Raw genomic sequence first — 21,679 nt, 5'->3', positions numbered from 1 at the left:
CTAACAGGTCGATGTAGTTGCCCGGGTTTTTTGGTTGAATGTGTTTTAATTGATTTGGTACCGAAACCATTGTTGCAAGGATACGATTTCTTTCAGTAAATTCTACACAGATGTCGCACAAGGACGGGCATACAATTCAAACAAGGAAAACGTGAGCTACCAAGAACGGATTTTCAAACATATTTCGCGACAAGCACGACATTTTAAACGAATAGCATGCCGAATTTATCTTTATTGTTTTGTTAAAAACAATGATAAAAACTTAATCTGAAATTACTGTTTACAAGCTTGGCTGGACAAGTAATGGAACTTTATCAGAAAGAATTTTCAAGATATCCAGCCCGGATTTCCAGGTATGAATATTAGCTTTGATATGAAGGCCTTGCTCAGCTTTCATTTTTTCAATATGTTTGACTAGGGAATATCCTTCTCGAGGAAATACAAAATCTTTGGGAGAAAGTCTCAAACTAGGGCAGAAATCGTTTTCACCATCACCAACAAATGCAATATGAGTGAAAATGACATTTTCTTTTGCTCGTTCTTCGATATAGGATTCTAAAATTTGACCTTTACAGAGATTGACAGTACTTAAGGAACAGGAGTCTTGGACGTGGTACATTTCAAGCTCTAAACGTCCTTCATTGTTAAATTTGGCAGGATTTGTGAAAATCTTATTGATCCTATCTTTAAGCCCATGAAAAGTCAAAATATGATCAATGAAAATATAGTTGGCATCTGATATAACAATTGCTTCAGCCTTTGTTTGGTCAAGTGTTGTCAAGAGGTCAACCATCCCAGGTGAAAACGAAATTTCAGTCATGCATTCCAAAATTTGTTTTGGTGTCGTTTTGTTTGAATGGAGGTAACGAAAAATCTCAGACATGAAAAGGGTCCAACCTTGATCACTGTAGAGGGCTTTTATTTCTGGTGGTATCTTGCCATTTGGAGCCAGCTTGGTGACATAGGTGTCACTATTGTCGTTGATGATTGTGTGATCAAAGTCAAAGGCCAAAAGGATTTTTTCATGCTTGCCTTCATTAGCAATCTAGTTTCCAAGAAAAGTTTATATAACGAATGACACAAAAGGATCAACGAAAGTACCTGTGACATCGTGACTCTCGGCTCAATGTTTGTTCTTACGAGACGCCTGGTAATGACTACGCGAAAAAATGTAGAAGATTTTAGTTTCAAAAATATGCTCATAGTGCGTAATCAATATGTTAGTTCTATCTGTGTGTTATTACCTAACAGGCTGAAGTACGGTCGGCAGTTCGGAACTTGGGGATTGGACTTGGGAAATTGGGCTGTCAACAATGTTGTCTGCTTTGCTGCATGGCTGTTTTGTTCCCTACTGCCATCTGGCGACCGAAAACTAGGAACATTATCAGTTGTCCAATGAAAAACATAGGCTTCATGTTCTGTTAAAACGAAACTGAGATTGCTAGGAAAACAAGAAAAAGGCATTGAATTAGGAAAACAGATAGGAAAGCTGCACTGGACTGTGACTGAATATCCTGATACGCAAAAGATCTCTCCAATTTCAAAGGCTAGGTCAAATAGTTCACCGTTCCCGCCCTATGAAATTGCATGTCGTTGTTTGTAACCATATAAATCCGCCAGTAACCAAACTGTCAACAAAACTGATGTAACCAAAGCGGTTCTTGTTACAAGTGTCTTTCGGCCGTAGTCTGACTACTACTACTACGTAGTAGTACAGTGGATACATTTGGCAATTGGATTTCATTCCAATTTAATTAAGTGGTTGTCCAACAACTACTTCTAGTACCAAAAGAATGTCCCTTGAAATTAAAAGCATAGAGGCGTACACTTACGGAGCATTGCAAAGTAATACTTAGAGTTTTAGATCTCAGGTGCTCTACTTTAGACAAGACACGACAAGGACTTTTTTTCTCTCATTCTTTTCAATAGTTTTCCCGTGAGCTCCTTGGACAGCAAGCGTTATTTCTGTCGTCGTATTAAGGAATAGAGAACGCGCAAGCCTTTTTTTAATGTGAACCGAAGCCATACAACAAATTACGCTCTCCGTAATGACAATAAAAAAAGGAACGAATTTATTTTTCGTTTAAAACAAAAAAGACTTTGAGTGAGTCTTAATCCATCCCTTTGTATTTCGGGCTTTTTAAACAAACGCCCTTTAAAAGCTACACTCAGACAAAAAATAGACAATTGCGTCGCAAGTTTTGGCAAAAAATAGATTAGTCGAGCATAAATTTAGTCACTTGTGCCGAATTGATAACATTGTTCTTCGCCAAATCACCAGATGAAGCTTTTCAAACTGTAAAACAAGTTGAATAGGTATACATTCGACAGGGACTACTCATACATACGCACTAGCTCAGAGCTCGGGCACAGGCCATAAAAAAAGAAAAAACCAAAAAAAGAAAAGACGCACAAATTATAACAACCAATACAAACTAAGAGCCAAAAATATTCAAAGGAAGGCCAACCGAGACGACGTCTGTGGTGTGTGTGTGATGACTCTACGCCGGCTGTCGATCTTGCTTACGCCTTCCCTCCTACAACTCAAGAGTATAAGGAAGAAGAGACAAAAATTAGGAGCAGACAAGAACGTCCAGAGCGTATATAGAAAGGAGGGACTTTTCTTTTCGTAGGCGGGACGGAGGTAGTAGCGTCGGAGTAAACACAAGCTCCCATCGACGCTGCGTCTCCACCTCGGTCAGTCTTCAGTCGGCTTCCAACTCTGTCACATCGAGGCGGTCTTCATCGCCTTCTACTTCCTTCTTTCCGTTTATCTGTTCATTTTTTTAAAACCGACTTTTCTGATAGCTTAAAAAGACATTGTCGCCAGTTTCTTCCCAATTGTTTATTTCGAATTGCGTATTTGGCAATTATCTCTTACTTTTATTTTCATCCACGAAATTTGTGCTACGACCTTGCAACAGCGGCGCCGTCGAACCGGATTATTTTAAATCTTCTCCCACGAACATAACGCGGGGGAATCAGTTTCATGGGCCGTATCGACTTGTCAACGGACCATTGAAAAAGACGATCCGCACAAATCTCCGAGATACAACTGCATCATTTTTTTTATCGACAAGCTAAGGTGCAAAACATTTCGCATTGTTTAAATAATCGCTCCATGAAACCCTTCCATTTTACGGCATCCCTCTGATTTTCATATACGTTCGATATAGCATAGATACAAGAGCTATTTTTGTTGATGCTCGATCCACAGCAGGAATTTGCAATAGAAAAGCAAAGAAATGGAAATCAATTCAAACATTTTCAATGAAAAACATTAATGTTTAACTGAAGAGTTATGGGGGCCATCTGTGTGACGGTAAATGTTCCTCCGAAGTGGATTCCATAACTTTCACTGTACACCTTCTCTTCACAGTGTGCACTATACAGCTTATAAGTCTCTGTTGTGCATCTCATCTTTTCCCTCTGTTTCTTATACCCACCTCAAACCATTTCGTATTGATCTGTGTTTATATACGCTGGTCGCCCAGCCCGAATAGAACTCGACTTGTCTCCATCTATATAGCGATTGGCGTAGGGTGTTAAATCCGGTTCTCAAACCGCGGATTCAGGCACAGGAAATTGCACTTTCTTGCCAATCGATGCCTTTCGCCTTCTTCTATTGTCGTCACAGACTTACGTAAGCTGCATCTTCAGCATTTATTTGAGTTTTGGATGAGACGTGAGGTTATCAGATATTCGATCTCACCCTTATGTTTCTTCTTCTCCGCCCACCAGACTCTTTTTATCGCTTGATCTGCGAGATTGCTGCAGTAACAGTCCTCTAGTACCTACGCAATTCCATAGAGTTTAAAAAGGTCGCTGATTGGAAAGATAAAGCATTGACACAAGTCTATCTAGATTTTCGCCGTTGCAGCTTTAGAGCTGAGCAAGCCTTATAAAATGGAGAAGACAGCAACTAGGAAACTCTTATTTTAAAAATAAACACTATAAAAAAAAGGGGGAAAATTGGACAGAAATAGCTCTTTTGTGGTTTATTTCCGATTTGTTTGTAAACAACGGCACTTCCTTATGCAAACTAAATAGACCACTACCTAGTTCCTTGCTGACGGTCAAAATGAGTGTTTGCTATAGTTGTGGTTCCCCATATCACAATAACAAATGGGGGCCTGTGTCGAACTTGGTTTATTCCAACGAATCGATCAAATTTTTTCTGTGCCTGTGCCCGTTTGTTTTTTTCTGTCTATACGCTTATGGTGAAAGAAGAGCTTGGAAATAAAGGCTAGATTCGTTCAGTGAAGCCCCAAAGTTTGGCTATTTTAGAAACGGTATAAATTTATCGACGGGATTCTCCCGAGATCGGACCACATCCCTTTTCTTTTTACGTTTATTTCATTTTTCCTAAATTTTGTATTCCAGTGAGTTCTCCGTGTGGATATGGCGTCTAAAATGGGATTGGGAACTGAATTGGTATTATCGATTTGTCGATCGAATGACGTGGAAAGGCGACAATGATACGTCGACGTGCAAGGCTACGGCTCTTAAGGCCGTTGGGCGCATTTTCTATAATCCTGCACACGGTTAACGGAGGGAGGCAATGCGCAGTCAGAATGAGAAGCCCCTGTTATATTCGGGCTCAAAGGTCGCCTAGCCCATACATCTCACGTCTCTGAAAATGAAAAAAAAAAAAATGGGTTGTTATAAAGATTTCATTCGTATTTCATACATATATTTTTTTCAATAGAGTTGTGAAGGAAGTTATCTCTAAGCTACATTCGCCATGGATGAATCGCCGTTGCCAGTTCCTCGGACGGGAGCCGGAGATGCCCCAAAAGACCCTGGAATAGCATCCAACTGTCACCAGTCTTACACGGAAAAGGATTACGAAGGTAAAAAATAAAATGAAATTGATATCTCTCTTTCCGCGACAGCGAGTGATTTCGATAGTCGAGATGACCAACATCAAAACACATCGAAGCCGTAGGTCGATAATCGATCAGAACAAAAGTCACGTCTATCGTCTAGCACTGCCATTGGTTGGCCGTTCGATACCAATATAGTATACCTATGTATTGATCGGCAAGACAGACATAGACTCAGCTGGAGATATTGATGACTGAGGGCTTAACAATTCAGCGATGCTACGAAATTCTTTTAATCTAATCCTTGTAGATATGGTCTCGTTCCTTTTGCCCTATCGATCAAATAATCGAAACAATTGCTCGATCGAGAGAAAGCGCAAAAAAGAAGCTGGGAGGAATAAATATGAGGTTGCCAAAAAAAGAGAGAACAAGAAACGGAATCGAACAGAAAGATATAAGGAGCGGAAATGAAAAAGAAAACAATCAGGAAAACCGACAACCTCCATTTGGGACAACAGCCAAAATCCTGTGTGTCAAGCCAGATTGTTTCCTTCCCCCCCCTTTTCTAGTTTCTGTTGTTTACGTATATCTTTCAACTGATGTGTCACTCGCATTGAATGTGGTTTTAACATTTACACAAAGCGTATAGATTAAAAACTCGACTTGGGAGTGGGTGGGAGCTCACTAAAGAATAGGCAAACATTTCTGATGTTGCATCTTTCGTTGAATCCCACGTTATGTCAACAACTTTTATAGGCCATCGAGCTCATACGATGTACGTGGGTGTTCACGTTCCTTCCAGCGTGAATAAGCGACGTTCTTCACATCATCGAAGACACCGGCATCACCATCGTCATCAACATCAACCCGGCATAGCCGAGGAGGCTTCTCCAGCTGATAACTGTAAATCATTTAAAGCTCTTTAGTTTCTCTTTACTCAGTGTCCTATTTTCAAATTCCCAGCTGCTATGCCACCTTCACAGCGTGTACAGTTCATCTTGGGAGAAGAGGCTGATGGCGATGATGGGGCTCACGAATCTCATCCGTTGTTCTCCGAGATGGAGGAACTCTGCTACAACCACGACGCCGGAGAGGTCGAATGGAACGAAACTGCGCGGTTAGTAGATCTAAAATGTGTGTGTGTATAGAACAAATTTGAATTTTGACAGCAAGTCCTTCGATAAAGATATGGCAGTGGGATTTGTTTACATACAAGGTTATTGAAATCAGCATCTGGTACGGCACCCATTTGCAAATGTTGACAGAAGAAACTACTTGAACAAATATCGTGAAACTCATCAGAAATCTAGAGCATTGAATTTGATTTTTTGGTGTGAAATGTAGTTGGGTCAAGTTCGAGGAGGACGTAGAAGAAGGTGGTAGCCGTTGGTCGAAGCCTCACGTTGCCACTTTATCACTACATTCGCTCTTCGAGCTCCGCAGCCTCCTGCTCAACGGACCCGTCCTGTTGGACGCCGATGCTCAGACACTCGTCCAGATCACAGATCTTTCTATTGACATGATGGCCAATTCTGGTCATCTTCCATTCAATTCCAAGGACAGGGTAAATGAAAACAAAACACACTTTAATGGTGGCAGTATTGAATTGAAATTTCGAAACAATTGGAACAAAGGTTCGTGAAGCTCTTCTCAGACGTCATCGTCATCTCTACGAAAAGAACAAAGAGAACAGCGCTGCTAAGCTGCCCATTATTCGATCGCTGGCAGATATTGGACGCAATTATTCTACATCGCGAAGTGAGTACCCTGATTTCGTCTCAGTTTTAACAGTCGATTACCGACACGCACAGATCGTTTATGACGATATGTGTGCGCGTTTAGTTTATTCGTGGTCCACAGTTATTTATAACTAAACTACCTGTCTCTCACTGGAGTAGTCGTAAGCAGGACATAAATGTCCCCAAAAATAAATACCACTGAGGTACCTTTAAAAGCAAAAAGGAACTCCAGTAATAAAACTCGATTAAGCGAACCATAACATCCTTTAAAAGAGGCGTAAACAGTAGCCAGACAGTAGCCTGATTTCAATATTGCCTGCCTGTGCTCTGTAATGTCTAAGAACTGAGTTTCACCCTGCGGTCTAATAGTTTGAAGAACAATTGGCATTTGGCCAGTGAAACGCCTCTAAGGCCACACAAACCCTCCCAAGCCATTCACCGTTCAACATTAAACAATGGATACATTCGCCAAACGTTTGCCATACAGTTGGCTTTGTTTAAAATACGCACTGTTTGTTTAAACTAGCAGCAGTTCCCACGTATTTTATCGAACACATCAGATTTCATTTACCCCTCATTGTTTTGAAAACGACAAAACCCAACCTATGTGTATGTGTGTGGACTTAGACCCACTCTCGTACCCTCACCACCAACATCCGATCCCGGCCAAACGGTCATTGACGAAAAGTAGCAACGACATCGCCGAAGAGGATCCCGAACAGGTGACGCCGCCGTCCGCCGTCGCTGCCAAGAAATCAATGCCGTCGCCCGATTCCTGTTTGAACGTACCGTCAGGTGCTGGTGCCATCATCTTCCCAAATATTCTATGTCTTTTATTTCAAATCTTGGCGATTGACGTCCCCGCTTTCTTACACACCTTCGATGTGTAGAATTGATTTTTGTTCATTGTGACTGGACAAACCGAATTTCTGTTTAGTTGATGCACGTCAATATGACCAGGAGAAGCCAAAACAAAAATTGTTGATCGAATCAAACCAAATTGAGCCCGACGCCCTATCAAAATTGATTAGGTTCACTCATGATGGATGAATCGATGACGTCAATGACACCGATTAAGGTGACCCTAACGGCTGCCGATAGCCACAACGGAAGCGACATCCTTTTGTCGGAGCATCTAGTGCCAATGGCCAGTAATTTTAGGCATCATCAATCAGACAAACCAGACAAGCCGTTCCTTGCCCTTCCAGCCGATAGACGGGCATCGTGGGCGGGTAATAAATTCCGCCCCCATATTATTTGATCTTGCGCATAAACACCTACACACGTGGTAGCCAATTAACCATTCTGCTCGGATGCGAAGCACGTGCATTTGATTTGAGCTTATTAATACTGATGGAAACCCTAATAACACCATCGGACAAGTTTCGATCTAAATCTAATAACAAAAAAAAGCTACGGGACAAGAAAGGATGGATTTAGATCCACCGGCATCAACATGTCACTGTCATCACTATAACATTTTCATAATTCAAGTCTAAGTTAAAGGAAAGATAACAGTTTTCGCCCTGCCTCGTTCGTTATAGATCTTTAGTGGATGACAGCTCGATCGATACATCATCGTTATTCATGCTGCAGGTCCTCCATATCTGGCATCAAATTATTGATTAGTTCGGTTCCTACTGTGTGTGCCATTATCTCTCTATGTAAAAATATCGAATTTATCACTGACTTCATCCATCCCTGCATGTTTCCCACTCTGACTTGTTATGCTCTGGTCGAATATCAGTCCCGATCATCTATACACTCAGACAACGATGGACAAAATAACAGCATGGTAACGTGAAACACGCATCCACGTAATATCAAATGGATGCAAGGCATGGCATGTTGTTATTATCATTCGAGTAGCTGGGATAAATAGTTTAGCCATTCGTTTTATTATGTCTCAACAACACTATAGTCGTAGTGTTCATTTCGTGTTACCTAAACTACATTGTTCGCGAATGGCATTTTAGTATGATCTCTCAATCAGTCAGCAGATGCCAAAAATGAACAACTATGATAACAAAAGAATAAAAAGTGATTGACACATGTTGTAATAATAGCAATTGTTATTTTCCCCTACATGTCGTCGTTCTCCGGTTGCTGCTCATTGATGTGCACTCTCGGGGCTCGTCAGGCACTGCGTCTCATGTCAATATGGCTGCAAGTCCCAGCGCCGCTTCGATGCTCCGCAACGCCAGCGAGAAAGACATGGGCAATGGGGACGTCCACAAAGTAACTTATGACAGTCTCGTATCTATTACCGTTGCCTAAAATTCTTTGTTTTTTATGTGTGTGTGTGTGGGCGTGGCAAAATAGGGCAATACGTCCTTCTTGAAAAAGATTCCACCGGGAGCCGAAGCCTCGAACGTATTGGTGGGAGAAGTCGATTGTCTTGAAAAACCCGTTTCGGCGTTCATTAGGCTGGTCCAACCGGTCGTTTTGGGCGATTTGACAGAAGTTCCAGTTCCGACTCGTTTCGTTTTCATACTTCTAGGACCAGTGGTAAGTATATCGACTCTTCTATGCCATATAGCTTTCTTTTTGGCTTCTTTTTGGCATCTTCCCTCTTCGTGTCTCTTAAAATCTCTATGGCAACCCACCGGGAAGAAACATAAATCTCTTAGAACGGTTGTATAAAAATAGCGCAACTTCGTGTTCGTGCTCCATCGATCCATTCTCAGTCTTTCTATCCACTTCCTTCCTTTTATCACAACAAGACAATAAAAACGGATTTGTTTAGGGAGGGCAAGCGAGTTATCACGAAGTGGGTAGAGCAATGGCCACTCTCATGTCAGATGAAGTGTTCCACGAAGTCGCTTACCGTGCCAAGAATCGCGATCATCTATTGGCCGGTGTGGACGAGTTCCTTGATGCTGTCACCGTCTTGCCGCCTGGTGAATGGGATCCTCAGTAAGAGTCGATAGTGAAATAATCGAGGCACTTTAATGATGGAGCATTTCCCCCTTTTTTTTATAGGATCCGTATTGAACCACCAGCAGCCATTCCATCTCAGGTATGTATTCCGGTGTTTCTTTCATGTTGTCATGGATATAACGAGTTCCTTTGAACACGAGCAGAGTATGAGAAAATTCCCTGAGAAGAACAAAGAAGAAGTGAACGAAGAAGAAGAGGAAAGTAAAGTGCGAGAGACTTCTGGTCTGTATCGCACGGGAAGATTATTCGGTGGATTGATCAACGACGTTAAACGAAAAGTGCCATGGTATTGGTCGGATTACAAGGATGCCATGTCAATCCAATGTCTGGCAGCCTTTACTTTCCTCTATTTTGCATGCCTCACACCCTTGATCACGTTTGGTGGATTACTTGGTGATGCCACTGAGAATCGTCTTGGCACCATGGAATCCCTGTGCTCCGGATTCCTCTGCGGAATCGTTTACGGCATCTTTTCTGGCCAACCTCTTACCATTCTCGGTTCAACCGGTCCCGTCCTCGTCTTTGAGAACATTCTTTACGATTTTTGCAAGTAAGATGAAGTTGCATTGCGAAATAAGTGCGGCACTTCTAACCCCTCGAAACTCGTTATTGATTTTCGGAACAACCCATAGGAGAAACGAGCTGGATTATTTAGGGCTGCGGTTCTGGATAGGCATGTGGATCGCAGCGATCTTGCTCATATTGGTTGCTATCGACGCCTCGGCCATTGTTTGTTACATTACCCGATTTACAGAAGAAAACTTTGCCCTTCTAATTGCCACCATTTTCATTTACAAGGTAAGAAAAAAATGCACTCAGTGCTGAAAGACTCGTGGATGCAAATGAAATTCTTTTCAGGCCATAGAGAAAGTGATTTCGATTGGTAACAAGTATCCAATGAACCCACCGGTCATCAGCGATTGTCGCTGTCTGCCGTCCAATTCTTCCGTTGATCGAGACGACATGAGTTTCACCTGGTCGGAAATTTCTTGGCAGGAATGCCAATCGGTTTGTTATTGCCGTTAATTATTTATCGATTTCTTTCGGTGAACGTTGGGGATTCACTTTCAGGTTTACAATGGAACTCTGGAAGGAACAGATTGTCATTTGATCAACAAGCCTTGGTATCCGAACGGTAAAACTAGAAATCATTTCACATTCTAGCGATCGTATTTTCAATTTCCAATTTCGTTTTTAGTCTTTTTGATGTCGATTATTCTGTGCGTCTCGACCTATTTCCTCTGTGTTACAATGAAGAACATGAAACGGACCAATTTCTTCCCCAACAGCGTAAGACAACGATTATTCTTTACAAGTTAGATTTAATGACAAGGTGCTTTGATAGGTGCGGCAAGTGATTAGTGATTTTGGTGTCTTCATTACCATTTGCTCCATGTCTGTGATGGATGCGATGTCTGGTGTGCGGACGCCAAAACTTATCGTGCCGGATGAATTCAAACCGACTTGGGAAGGTCGCGACTGGGTCGTGTCTCCGTTCAACAATCCGTGGTGGACTATTCCGGCGGCCATAGCTCCTGCCATGTTAGCCACTATTCTCATCTTTATGGATCAGCAAATTACGGCTGTCATTGTCAATCGCCGAGAAAACAAGCTCAAAGTAAAAAAAAACAGCCTAATTTCCCAAAACACTTTGAATTTTCAATTGATTTCATTACATTAAAATGACAGAAAGGGTGTGGCTATCATTTGGATTTGTTCGTCTTGGCCATTTTGATCATCGTCAAGTCGATCCTGGGACTTCCGTGGTTTGTGGCCGCTACAGTCCTCTCTATCAATCACGTCAACGCCCTCAAATTGCAAACAGAATGCGCCGCTCCGGGCGAGAAACCCCAGTTTTTGGGAGTCAAGTAACAACGCAATCAATCAACTTGAGCAGCATAAAACATTTACTAAATTCAGTCCTTTTGCTAATTTTAGAGAACAGAGAATGACTTTGATTATGATTTCTACGATGATCGGCTTGTCCGTGTTTATGACCCCCATTTTGACTTATATTCCGATGCCTGTATTGTTTGGCGTATTCCTCTACATGGGCACGTCTCCGTTGGCCGACATGCAATTCTACGATCGACTGTTGCTCCTCTTCATGCCCACTAAATACCAACCGGATCATATTTATCTTCGTAAAGTGACTCTCCGCCGCGTCCATCTGTTCACCTTCATCCAGTTGTTTTGTTTCATTATTCTGTGGGCCGTCAAAGAGATCAACGCCATTTCCATCGCTTTCCCCCTGATGGTAAACGAAATTCTCTCTCACGAACAATTAAAATTATCTTCAAATAATTTTACAACAGTTGGTAGTTATGATCGGCGTGCGGAAATCGCTTGATTTCATTTTCACCAAGTATGAATTGAAAGTGCTGGACGACTTGATGCCCGAGACCCACACAAAGCACAAAGAAGAAGATGAAGACGAAGAAGTAACCATTCTAGTACCGCACGCTTTCATTTTAGACTATCCAGAAATTTAAATTTGATAAAATATGGATAACATTTGGACGTTTCTAATTCATGCAGGCGGGCGGGGCTAATGTTGCCGCAGTCAGTCAAATACAAATGACTGATTACAGCAGTCCTAGTGGCAAAAACTTTCAAATTCAGCTACCTAATGGCAACATTATGAACATTCCTGTTGACAGTTCAGCCGCCGGCGGAACCGCTGGTGGAGGTGCCAAAGCTATGAACATTTCCGAGGAAGTTAACCGGAGTGGTAAGTGCACGTTCATATATTACCGTAAGAATTACCTCTAATTCTCAATTGAACGCAGGTGTGTGGAAAACAGTTAACATTGGCAACGTGCTTCCGGCTTCCACTTGCATACAGGAGAACAAACCGACTTGTCGCAACAATCGGCGTAGAGAGAAATAGATCCATTTACTTTCCGCATCGTCAGGATATTAGTATATAATTATCACTGCGTTCTATATCAGTTACGTTTAATTTTCCCATATGTTTAAAAAAAAAGTGATTGTGGGTTGTTTGGCTTCCTCTTTTTTACACTACAAGTTCGTAATCAAAGAAGTAATCGAATAAAGGCGTACACAACGGAATGCGTTCCTTTAGAAATAGAAAACTAAAAACTTAGAGCAAAAGTGCTCTTTTGTTCATTCCAATTTAGTCCGGATACAGGGGGGAGGCGATTGTGACGTGTTTTAATGTGCAATTGATATTGTAATGTTTGTTGTTACTGTTGTTGGTCATGAGCGAGTTTCAATCGAAGGCGATTTGATTTGAATAGAAAGCTGTTGCTGTGTAGCTCATGACGAAACAAAGGTGGACGCAGGCAACATACACGCGCCAGGTGATTGAATGTACTTGACCATAGAGAAAATTTATTTATCGCGTGTGTAGCCTTAATTTTTCCCAGCATACGGTTGTAAACATGACAAACGATGGACGACGACGAAGGAAAAATAGACTTAAACTCACGATTCTTATGAGATTATTCTGTCATTGTCGATTGTCCTTTGCCATCCTTTTCCTCATATTTGCCAAAAACGAAACGAAAACCCCCCATATGCTGTTGTCATCAGATACCGAATTCTTGTACAGCTAGGCGCACCTGTAATGAGAAATTGCTGTCCATACGGGTGCTACGTGCTCAAATCAGCAATACATAATGGGGGGGAGGGATAATTAATGCAGTCATTTTTTCCAAAAACTTTTTAGCACGTAGAACTCCCGCTTAAGAATCTAAGAAAGGGCTATCTAAAACCTTGTCATAACATTAGACTTGTAGTAACTGGTAGTGTTCCACATGTCTTTTTCCGTGACTAAAGCATTCTGTTATGTTTGTATGATTCAAATTTTTTTAAATCGATGTTACTGACCGGCTCAGTGAAGATAGGATGCTATCAAGATTTTTAAACAAATTCAATACACGTAGATGTAATGTAGAAAATGGATTAAAGTATGAACTGCATTGTGGAATGATGACTCTTTGCAACCGATGCCAACGTACCGGCGGACAGACACCGGACGTCTGGTTCCACGTCGAACTAGAGACGGACGATTGTAACCTGATTTGATAACTTAATAAGCGCTTAAAATGCTGAATTTTTGCCATATTTTTGTAATGCTCATAGAGCGATCCTTTAACACTTGTTGTCTTTGGCTCTCAAAACGTTGACGAGGATGTCAACTGTCTTCATATTATGGCAAATGGAAGGAGTGGGGTCGTAGCGGCCTAATTCCGCTACCAAACTCTTCCATTGCCAAACTAGTCGTAAGATAGGCTGGATGACAACTTTTATTATTATTCATTATTCATCCGACGTTCATGGAACAAGAAAGAAGCGAAAGCACTGCAATAAGAAACTCGACAGCTATAAGCGGTGCAATTTTTATTGGTTTCTTTTCTACTGATCAAAAGCAGGAAAACGCCATTAAAATTAGCCGGGCTCATGACAGATTTTAGCCGATCTTTAAACGTCACAAATAACGAACGAAGCTATTGAAAACCGTATCAAACGGAAAGAAAATTTCAGCTCATGCGTGCAAAGGCCGTAAAATGGTCGCTGAAACTTCACAACAAATTATGAGCACGCAACGTAACATGGTGTCACATTATGTAAAGACACGCATTTAGTTCTCAAAATGACCATCGGATTCAAACAAGAGGAAAGAGATCGTTAACGCTTGATTTTTTTTCCCTCACAAAAAGTCTTTAATAGAGAACCGAGCGTAAAAAATTATTCAGCACGCGCGAGACTCAGTGACTCCTCAATAATCATGAGTGGCATTTTTTGGTGGAATGTCTTGCTCCTATTTGAAAATAAAATGATCAATAGCTATGGCTAGGATTTGTACAGAAGGAGACACTAGATGTAGCTTCTTCAATAACCGTCAAGTTAAACGAGTATAACGCAATCAAATGGCTCTACCAAGATGCAATGACGTCACAGTCTGATCAACCTGTTTGGTATATGGGTTAAACGAAGTCAAACGTTTTTGGTTACCGAACGGCAGTCATGTGTTTATATCTTAGCTAGTGGGAGATGGAACTCGAACACTTTGATGCAATACATGAAAATTCTTATCACATAAGAAGGGTTATCCTTACCCGAAAGTCCCCATGATTTTTAGTTTGTTAGAGTATGTCAACTTTCAATCAGTCACGTTACTCTCGATCATACCGACAATGAGCTGCGCATCTCTAATCATTTTAAAGAATTATTATTCTACAAGAATCGACAATTACCCCCCCTTTTCTAAGATATAAACACGGAAGTCTCACTGCAGATTTTAATGATGGACAGAAAGGAAGAAAGTGATTTTTAAACTGATTCACCTGAATTGCGAATGATATTTGGTCGAAGTAAACAATACTCTAGCTTTTACTTCCATAAAGCCCATAAAATGAGCCACAAATTTATTATCGCAATCGGATGTTGTCGATTAGTGGCCCATTCCGCCACACTCACGTGATCACCTAATATTGCGCCCATCGTGATCCGTTCGTTTTTATTAACGGGCTCGTGAGTCGTCTCGTGACTAGTCACGATTATACATTTTTGGTTTTAGTTAATTCAACAAGTAGCAACAATTTGTAAGAAATGGAATTTCAAGTTTAAAAAACTCTACAAATCGAGTCATGCCTAGCTTACTGTATACCTGAATTGAGTGAACGATTCTTGTTGATCAAATAAGCAGCACGCCACCATATTTTGGTTTCGAGTGATGACTAATATTGCAGCAGATGTTTAGAATGTGGGACGTTTGGGCAAAGCGAATCACGGGATCATCAACGCTAACGTGTGGTTTTTTCCAAAACGATGGCTCGTGCCAAAGTGAAGGATAATATTATTCTCGCTCACTAGGACAATGGAGAATGAGAGACAATGACAAAAGTGGACCGATCACGCCCATTAAAAAAAGCCCACCTCCCAATATGAAAGCCCGTCCAGTGGATTCTATATAAGGACCGAAGCATCCTAACGAGATCAATCCCTTTGCACTTGCCAAAGTTGTCATTGCAAGTTTAATTTTTTAAACTTTGAGTGTTGTAACAAGGTGCTGCTGGATAAGTCCTTGAAAAAAATTGCGTTTATTTCAAACGGTTTTTAGAAGCAAGCACTAGCACCAACATCTTCGACATGGCTCAAAACTGGGGTTACAAAAGCACTAACGGTAAATCTAAATTTCAATCTAAACTTTGTTAAATGTGCTATCCAACTGTATAGGCTTTTATAGAATTGGCATTCTTGATTAGCAACAATTGTACCGTTGCTTTAACAAGCATAAAGACATCCGTCATGCGAATGACACAAATTTCCTGATTGAGCGAACGCGTGACGTTTTGCGTCGAGGAATTGTGCGATCAGACATTGAACTGCAGAGGGATGGGCACTATGCCTGAATGATTTGATTGCTTGCCATGAAATAACTCATTTACGTATTATAAGTTTTTGAACTTCATGTAATTGGAATAGAAATCTTTAGATATACCGAAATTAGTATGTAATTTATGCAATTTTTAAGGGCCTCATACCTGGGCTGAACACTACGCCGAAGCTGCCGGTCAGCGTCAGTCACCTATCGATATCCAGACATCTGATGTAACGCTGGATCCCAGATTGAGCAGCCGGCAGCTCACCTGGAATTGGCCAAAACATACGGATGATGTGACAAACACTGGTTACTGCTGGAAGGCCCACGTACATGGTGAAGGATCCACGTTGCAAGGCGGCCCGTTGAAGGACACGTACCAACTAGAACAATATCACTGCCACTGGGGAGTAAATGGTAAATGCATTAACCTTTTTGGTAAAGAAGAAGAAGTAATTTCTTTACTTATTATGCTGGAATAGATTCAATTGGATCTGAACACACGGTCGACGGAAAATCCTATGCTGGCGAGGTAAAACGTGTCAAGTTTACTGTATCAAACGTTTGACAACGTTTCTCTTTAACTTTAACATCGAATGCAGCTTCATTTCGTTCACTGGAACACGAAGTATGGCAGTTTTGGTGAGGCCTTGAAACATGGAGATGGTCTCGCCGTGTTGGGTGTCTTCGTCGAGGTAAACTTTACATCTAACTTACCTCCTTTATAGGTTGTGCCAAACTAGTTTTTGATTCTTCTAGGCCGGTAAAGAGCATGGAGAGGCAAATAATCTTATCAGGGCTCTGAATAACATCAAATTTAAAGATGAAACAGTCAAGTTCGCCGATAATCTGGAGCTAGATCCCTCTAAACTGATGCCATGTAAGGAGCCCTTAAATACTATGATATAATATCTTATCATGCTCAGCTAAACGTTTTTAGCTAACGAGCCACGACCATACTGGACATATTTGGGTTCGTTAACGACACCCCCTTGTTCGGAATGTGTTATCTGGATTGTTTTCAAGGATCCGATTCAAATGTCTCATGAACAGGTAACAGGAATTGGGTTTTAATAGTTAGAGGCACTTTGTTATCAACTGAGTATTCCACTGTCATAGCTGGAAGCTTTCCGCGCAATGTACTGTGGCGATCGAGACCAATGCTGCGCCGCAAATGAGATGTCTGAATGCATCTTAACCAACTTCCGACCGTGTCTTCCAAGGGGTGATCGCTGCGTTCGTGCCAGCTACAGTTAATAAATTCACTAAATTGGGAATGTGTTGCTGTTTTTCAACTCTATTTACTAGTTTACTAGCACTCTTCATGGTTGTAAATTTTCTTTCACTTTATCATGTAGATTGACTTTTCCATATGCCCAACTGAGTTCGACGTGCCATGCACATTTCTGAGGGCATTAGATTTGCATAGCGTTTTCTTAGTAAGATCACTAGTTTCTAAACTTCTGATTATCAAGTCAGTTAATTCAGAAGAGCAGAAAGAATATGTGTTCACCCTTCCTTTTCCAAGTATTGTTCAAAAATACAAGTTATATTGTTCTGTGATGATTCAAGTCAAGTTTCATTTTAATCAATAGAGTAGCATTAATTTTCTCTTGCGTTCAACAGCAAGTTATGAATATCAATAGAAATTGTAAGGAGCAAGCATTTTATATTTGAGGGCAAAATAATGGCACCTGGTGCATTTTTACAATGGCTAAATCTGGACAAAGATTTTTAGTTTGCAAGAAAACATTGCCCTAGGAAATATTTTTTTAACATGGATAAACTGTACACTCTTTATGGAACGTAAATGGTCGGCATATGCATATGTACAGTACATTGTGAATCTTCCCATGAAATTAAAGCTATAATCATTTCCGTGAATAAAACAAACAATAACTCTTTGACGAAGAACGGGAAAGGCACCCTATGACAAGGAGAAAGAACAAACACGAAGGAATTCACAGGAGAACTTTGGTTAACTGACTGAAATGTAGAAAAACTTGTAACAAAGCTCAATTGTGCATCGAACACGTTGTCCTCAGCACGAAGGATTGTCGATAAATGCATGGCAAAAGAGCCTTAAGTAAAATTTTGCCTATGGGCATCGGAATGATTTTTCTTCTGTACTTAACGAGTTAATCATAAACACCCTCGGCTATTAAGCCTCGCACCAGCGTCTCATCGAAGAAGGTGCTGAAACTAATTAAACAACCGTAACAACGTTGTGCAATTACACAAACGGCAGGCATTAAGAAAAGGTTTGTGTCGAGATAACTGTGAAAAACTCGAGAAATATGAAAGAAGAGGAAATAGTTTTGCGATGGACTAACGCACAAAACTAATTGCACATTCGTTCAACAACTTCATATCTCAAAACGAACTCATTTTGAACATTTGGTGGCTAGTATTCGATCCTTTTTGCTGCGACCCACTAGTTTTAGTTTCACCGGAGGATGACACATATTTCTCGTGATATTCCTGATTAAACAAAAAAATCGGTTAGGCTTGTTACTGAATTGCTTAAAATCAATGTAATTGCGTGAATAACCTGAAAACAGGGAACAATACATAAATTTGCCTGGCAGTCTGGACAGTGGTACTTCGTTTTCCGTCGAAGAATGCGCCCATGGCTATCGTTTGTGTTCCAACAATAATTACATCCCAGAGCTGCTCCTGTTCGTAGTACTGGGCAGTGACCGTTGGTGCTGGGGGTGGAGACGGGCGGAGAAGAAGACACCCCAGGATTAGAGATCGACCTTCTCAAATTTTCTTCAGCTTTTACCTATTTTAAAGTTTAAAACATTAATATTTCATGCAAGAATTTTGAAGCTTTAAAACAACTCACTCGAAGCTTTGGCGAACTATGGGAGGATGATGACGGAACAGAATCCACAGTAAAACAAGGTACTTGTAAAGTATCGGTGGCGGTTCCACCTATCAGAACCAACCACAAAGATGGTGTTAAAGTGAATGAAACTTCATACAGATTTCAGAGTTAAACATTTCAACATTTAAAATATGCGTCCATGCCATAGGATCTAGATTATTGTTATAGATAATTTCATCTTACCTATACAACTTGAAGCTCTAGTAAGCGTAGGAGGCGTGGAGGTTGGGGGTTCTGTTACAGTATGCATTTCCTCAATGGAAACTAAACGTATAATGGTAGGATAATGCTCTATTACAATGTTTGGGGCGGCACTGACAGGTGTAACAGCTACTGTGGGTATGTTCATTGGTTGAGGTGAGGATGGACTTGTGGCGACGCCCGAGGCAGGTGACAGGGTAGTACCTGACGGGCGAGGTTGAATGGGTTGAGATCGCTGCCCAATCACCTGGGGGACAGACGGTCGTGGAGGTACTTGAAGATATGTTGTATTTTGAGATCGCGGTCTCGAATCGGTTAATTCAGTTTCACTGTTGCTTTTCAGTATCCTTTGAATCGAAGAATTAAGGTTCAGTCTAAAAGAATTTTAAGATATCGCATACTTGGGGAGGATAGGTTGAAAGGTATGAACTATAGGAGAGGCACGTTCGCTTTCACCACCACCAATCGCGTCCTTATCGCTTTCTTTTCTTGTCACGCAGTCTTGACGCATTAAGGTACGTGTCCTTTTCTGTTTTGACAAGGGTAGACCACACGGAGCTCCATTCTCCATCATAGCGGTTGCAGTATCAAGGGAACCGGTTGAGCTAATAGGAGGCTGGATCGAACCAACACATCAGCTACAATAATGCCTAAAATGCCTACAGATAATACAACTTACTGGCTTAGGATCACTCTCTTTGGGAAAATATTCCATGTCAACGTTGGATTCTACGGAGCTTTGACCCGCAAGACTGCTTTGTGATTTGATAACCGATGTGCTATCAAGACTGCTTGAAGATCTGCGGTTAAAAAATGAAGTCAGAAATAGGGAAATCCTAGTGGAATCGAGGCAAGCCGTAACCTGGTTGATAAATCTGTAGCTTGCTTGCTACTCTGAAAACTTTGCCTCTTTTGAAGGGGTGAATTAGGAGATGGTTGGTCTTGAGGCCCTGATTTCAACTGGATACTACCAGATCCGTGTCTTTGGCGTTTACGCTTGGCAGCCGAGGCACTTTCTTCTGGGTGTTCTTGCGACTGCTCAGATTGCTGTTGACTTTCTGGAAAATTATCCAACGACCGAGTTTGCTGGGTCAAAAGGGCCGCACTGAATGATTCCTTGTCTGCAACATCAGCAAATCCTTTCACATGCAGAACTTCGGCAGTCTGTTAAAATGTAGAGAGGAATTTATATTTTTTAGAAATAAATTTATGGAAGGATTACTAATATACACATTTTGCTAATGGAATTCCCTTGATTTCTTCCAAAAAAACGATTTATTAAAATGAATCATCAAAGAAACAATTAACTTGATCACTCCCAAAGTGTCTACAAAATCCCATCTATTTGATCCAAACGTAACTATTTCTAAATGGTTGAAATGTCCCTTTTGATAAGTTTCCATCTTTTTATGTTGAACATGGGATCAATATTTTACCTTAAGAATTGAATTGAGTTGATCATGTTTTATGTTTACTTCACCATAATACATAAAATGAATAACCGTGTGAAGGTCCTCATATCTTATATCTTTCAGTAAGACAATCGGATGCTGGCACGGATGAGAAACAAATAGCTCCTAAAGTAAAAAAAAACAAACAAGAATATAAACAACTTAGTTAATATTTACAAACAAAGTGCCTTGTACCTGAAAGTAGTTGCTACAGGCTGACAATACTACACGGTGAGCCTGAATTTGTTTTCCATCACAAGCCAGCGTGACATCGACTAGGGATTCCGTATTCAGCAACTGAGAAAAAACAGTCACAAAATTTGGCGAATGGTTTTTCCAGTGCAGGCGAAATAACTGTTGGGAAGTGGTCATTTTGTTTAATAAACAGTACTTGAAAGCAAAAGGGGAAACGGTTTCAACCAAACATGTGACGATTAAACTTCTAACTTCTACGAACGACTAAAATGGCTTGTTATTACTATCAACTTCTCAAAAAGTGAATCCCGATATTCCAAAGCAAATCCTGTTTCAAGGTCTCGTATATGCCCCGCCTGCTTTTAGTGCGTCATAGAGAAACCATTCGTAGTGCATAGACCTCCGCGGCTATTAATTCCTGTTGTTCACGAAGACACGGGTAGGGGTCGGCCCCGATTACCTGAACCCAAAAAACTGCACCGACCTACCCGAAAAATGGCCGATCGGTTGCGACCCGGGTAGTTAGTTTTCAAGCGGTTCGGTTCAAAATACCCAGTGAAACCAATAGACCCGGCGCCATCTTGAAAAAATGGCGGATGCGTGGTGCCAAATTTCAAAACCATGAAAAATACGATGAATTACCCTAATTTTAAGCTTAAATAAAGTTTATGGGTAAGGATCGGGGCAAAAGTCTCAAATCGGGTCAGAACGCAGTGTAATCAGGATAATAAACCGGGTTTTTGGAACCGATTAACTTCTTGCACCAGTTTTACCTAGCACCGGTTTTACCCGGAAATCGACCCAAATGCCCATGGGCAGGAAAAAAGGCTCCCCAAACCCGATAGAACCGCACCGAAAACCGAAATGACCAAACCGATCGGCCAAAAAGCTACCCGATCGACGCGGGGCCGAGCCCTAGACACGGGTACGGCCGTACGAGTACGACTGCCACTCTGGCCGAACTCTCCCGGGTCGCGTCAAGTGGCAAATCAGACGAATCCTGATTTTCTTTAAGGCCCTGTACAAAGTGTAGTGCAAGCTGATAACCGGCAGGAGGCTGCTGAGATCAGGTATATAGCGTTTCTAGT

General features: G+C 41.2%; 4 protein-coding genes across 11 annotated transcripts; 2 read left to right on the top strand and 2 right to left on the bottom strand.

The window, feature by feature from the left end:
• Window positions 1-69: 69 nt before the first annotated feature.
• Window positions 70-2,696, bottom strand: LOC116931343 (pyridoxal phosphate phosphatase PHOSPHO2). 2 transcript variants are annotated; one of them, XM_045178017.1, is made up of 4 exons: window positions 2,469-2,696; window positions 1,245-1,441; window positions 1,102-1,157; window positions 70-1,045 (listed from the first exon to the last, which is right to left on the bottom strand). In XM_045178017.1, the coding sequence occupies exons 3-4, from the start codon at window positions 1,108-1,110 to the stop codon at window positions 281-283; spliced, it is 774 nt and encodes a 257-aa protein (XP_045033952.1). In that variant the 5' UTR covers window positions 1,111-1,157; window positions 1,245-1,441; window positions 2,469-2,696; the 3' UTR covers window positions 70-280. The 2 variants fall into 2 exon arrangements, with proteins under 2 accessions (XP_045033952.1, XP_032794795.2); XM_032938904.2 differs by lacking the exon at window positions 2,469-2,696 and having other exon boundaries at window positions 1,245-1,479.
• Window positions 2,696-12,964, top strand: LOC116931061 (sodium bicarbonate cotransporter 3). Of its 4 annotated transcripts, none has more exons than XM_045177921.1 (22): window positions 2,696-3,085; window positions 4,709-4,853; window positions 5,583-5,729; window positions 5,790-5,943; window positions 6,171-6,390; window positions 6,461-6,584; window positions 7,597-7,797; window positions 8,706-8,803; window positions 8,888-9,073; window positions 9,312-9,481; window positions 9,548-9,584; window positions 9,649-10,055; window positions 10,138-10,303; window positions 10,364-10,513; window positions 10,577-10,640; window positions 10,704-10,795; window positions 10,851-11,123; window positions 11,195-11,373; window positions 11,444-11,762; window positions 11,821-11,946; window positions 12,044-12,236; window positions 12,295-12,964. In XM_045177921.1, exons 2-22 carry the CDS (start codon window positions 4,745-4,747, stop codon window positions 12,393-12,395), a joined length of 3,516 nt encoding a protein of 1,171 aa, XP_045033856.1. In that variant the 5' UTR covers window positions 2,696-3,085; window positions 4,709-4,744; the 3' UTR covers window positions 12,396-12,964. The 4 variants fall into 4 exon arrangements, with proteins under 4 accessions (XP_045033856.1, XP_032794443.2, XP_045033859.1 ...); XM_032938552.2 differs by having other exon boundaries at window positions 11,821-11,958; XM_045177924.1 differs by lacking the exon at window positions 7,597-7,797 and adding an exon at window positions 7,193-7,360 and having other exon boundaries at window positions 11,821-11,958.
• Window positions 12,965-15,461: 2,497 nt separating this feature from the next.
• On the top strand, window positions 15,462-17,417 carry LOC116931281 (carbonic anhydrase 3). The gene is made up of 7 exons (XM_032938862.2): window positions 15,462-15,656; window positions 16,008-16,271; window positions 16,337-16,386; window positions 16,457-16,549; window positions 16,614-16,734; window positions 16,795-16,907; window positions 16,974-17,417. The coding sequence occupies exons 1-7, from the start codon at window positions 15,623-15,625 to the stop codon at window positions 17,109-17,111; spliced, it is 813 nt and encodes a 270-aa protein (XP_032794753.2). The 5' UTR covers window positions 15,462-15,622; the 3' UTR covers window positions 17,112-17,417.
• An 89-nt stretch (window positions 17,418-17,506) lies between these two features.
• LOC116931113 (protein bric-a-brac 1) lies at window positions 17,507-20,962 on the bottom strand. Of its 4 annotated transcripts, XM_045177844.1 has the most exons (10): window positions 20,592-20,962; window positions 20,382-20,522; window positions 19,808-20,109; window positions 19,625-19,745; window positions 19,347-19,561; window positions 19,150-19,292; window positions 18,928-19,008; window positions 18,703-18,791; window positions 18,406-18,639; window positions 17,507-18,335 (listed from the first exon to the last, which is right to left on the bottom strand). In XM_045177844.1, the coding sequence occupies exons 1-10, from the start codon at window positions 20,766-20,768 to the stop codon at window positions 18,228-18,230; spliced, it is 1,611 nt and encodes a 536-aa protein (XP_045033779.1). In that variant the 5' UTR covers window positions 20,769-20,962; the 3' UTR covers window positions 17,507-18,227. The 4 variants fall into 4 exon arrangements, with proteins under 4 accessions (XP_045033779.1, XP_045033770.1, XP_032794522.2 ...); XM_045177835.1 differs by having other exon boundaries at window positions 18,928-19,292; window positions 20,448-20,522; XM_032938631.2 differs by having other exon boundaries at window positions 18,928-19,292; window positions 20,592-20,961.
• Between the last annotated feature and the right edge of the window lie 717 nt (window positions 20,963-21,679).

This window comes from Daphnia magna, linkage group LG1 (assembly GCF_020631705.1).
Source record: "Daphnia magna isolate NIES linkage group LG1, ASM2063170v1.1, whole genome shotgun sequence".
Classification (NCBI taxonomy): Eukaryota; Metazoa; Arthropoda; class Branchiopoda; order Diplostraca; family Daphniidae; genus Daphnia; species Daphnia magna.
The sequence above is the reverse complement of the archived record's forward strand: the minus strand, read 5'-3'. Positions and strand labels throughout refer to the sequence as shown.

Excerpts from the sequence above, each read along its gene's own strand:
- LOC116931343 (XM_032938904.2), bottom strand. The coding sequence starts at position 1,464 with ATGCCTTTTTCTTGTTTTCCTAGCAATCTCAGTTTCGTTTTAACAGAA. Across the intron at positions 1,158-1,244 it reads ACCGTACTTCAGCCTGTTAG|TCATTACCAGGCGTCTCGTA; the intron begins GTAATAACACAC and ends TTTTTCGCGTAG. Across the intron at positions 1,046-1,101 it reads CGAGAGTCACGATGTCACAG|ATTGCTAATGAAGGCAAGCA; the intron begins GTACTTTCGTTG and ends CTTGGAAACTAG.
- LOC116931061 (XM_032938552.2), top strand. The coding sequence starts at position 4,745 with ATGGATGAATCGCCGTTGCCAGTTCCTCGGACGGGAGCCGGAGATGCC. Across the intron at positions 10,304-10,363 it reads CCACCATTTTCATTTACAAG|GCCATAGAGAAAGTGATTTC; the intron begins GTAAGAAAAAAA and ends AATTCTTTTCAG. Across the intron at positions 10,796-10,850 it reads CCAATTTCTTCCCCAACAGC|GTGCGGCAAGTGATTAGTGA; the intron begins GTAAGACAACGA and ends GTGCTTTGATAG.
- LOC116931281 (XM_032938862.2), top strand. The coding sequence starts at position 15,623 with ATGGCTCAAAACTGGGGTTACAAAAGCACTAACG. Across the intron at positions 16,387-16,456 it reads GAAAATCCTATGCTGGCGAG|CTTCATTTCGTTCACTGGAA; the intron begins GTAAAACGTGTC and ends CATCGAATGCAG. Across the intron at positions 16,550-16,613 it reads TGTTGGGTGTCTTCGTCGAG|GCCGGTAAAGAGCATGGAGA; the intron begins GTAAACTTTACA and ends TGATTCTTCTAG.
- LOC116931113 (XM_032938631.2), bottom strand. The coding sequence starts at position 20,768 with ATGACCACTTCCCAACAGTTATTTCGCCTGCACTGGAAAAACCATTCG. Across the intron at positions 19,562-19,624 it reads AAGAGAGTGATCCTAAGCCA|CCTCCTATTAGCTCAACCGG; the intron begins GTAAGTTGTATT and ends GGTTCGATCCAG. Across the intron at positions 18,336-18,405 it reads GTATTGTTCCCTGTTTTCAG|GAATATCACGAGAAATATGT; the intron begins GTTATTCACGCA and ends TTGTTTAATCAG.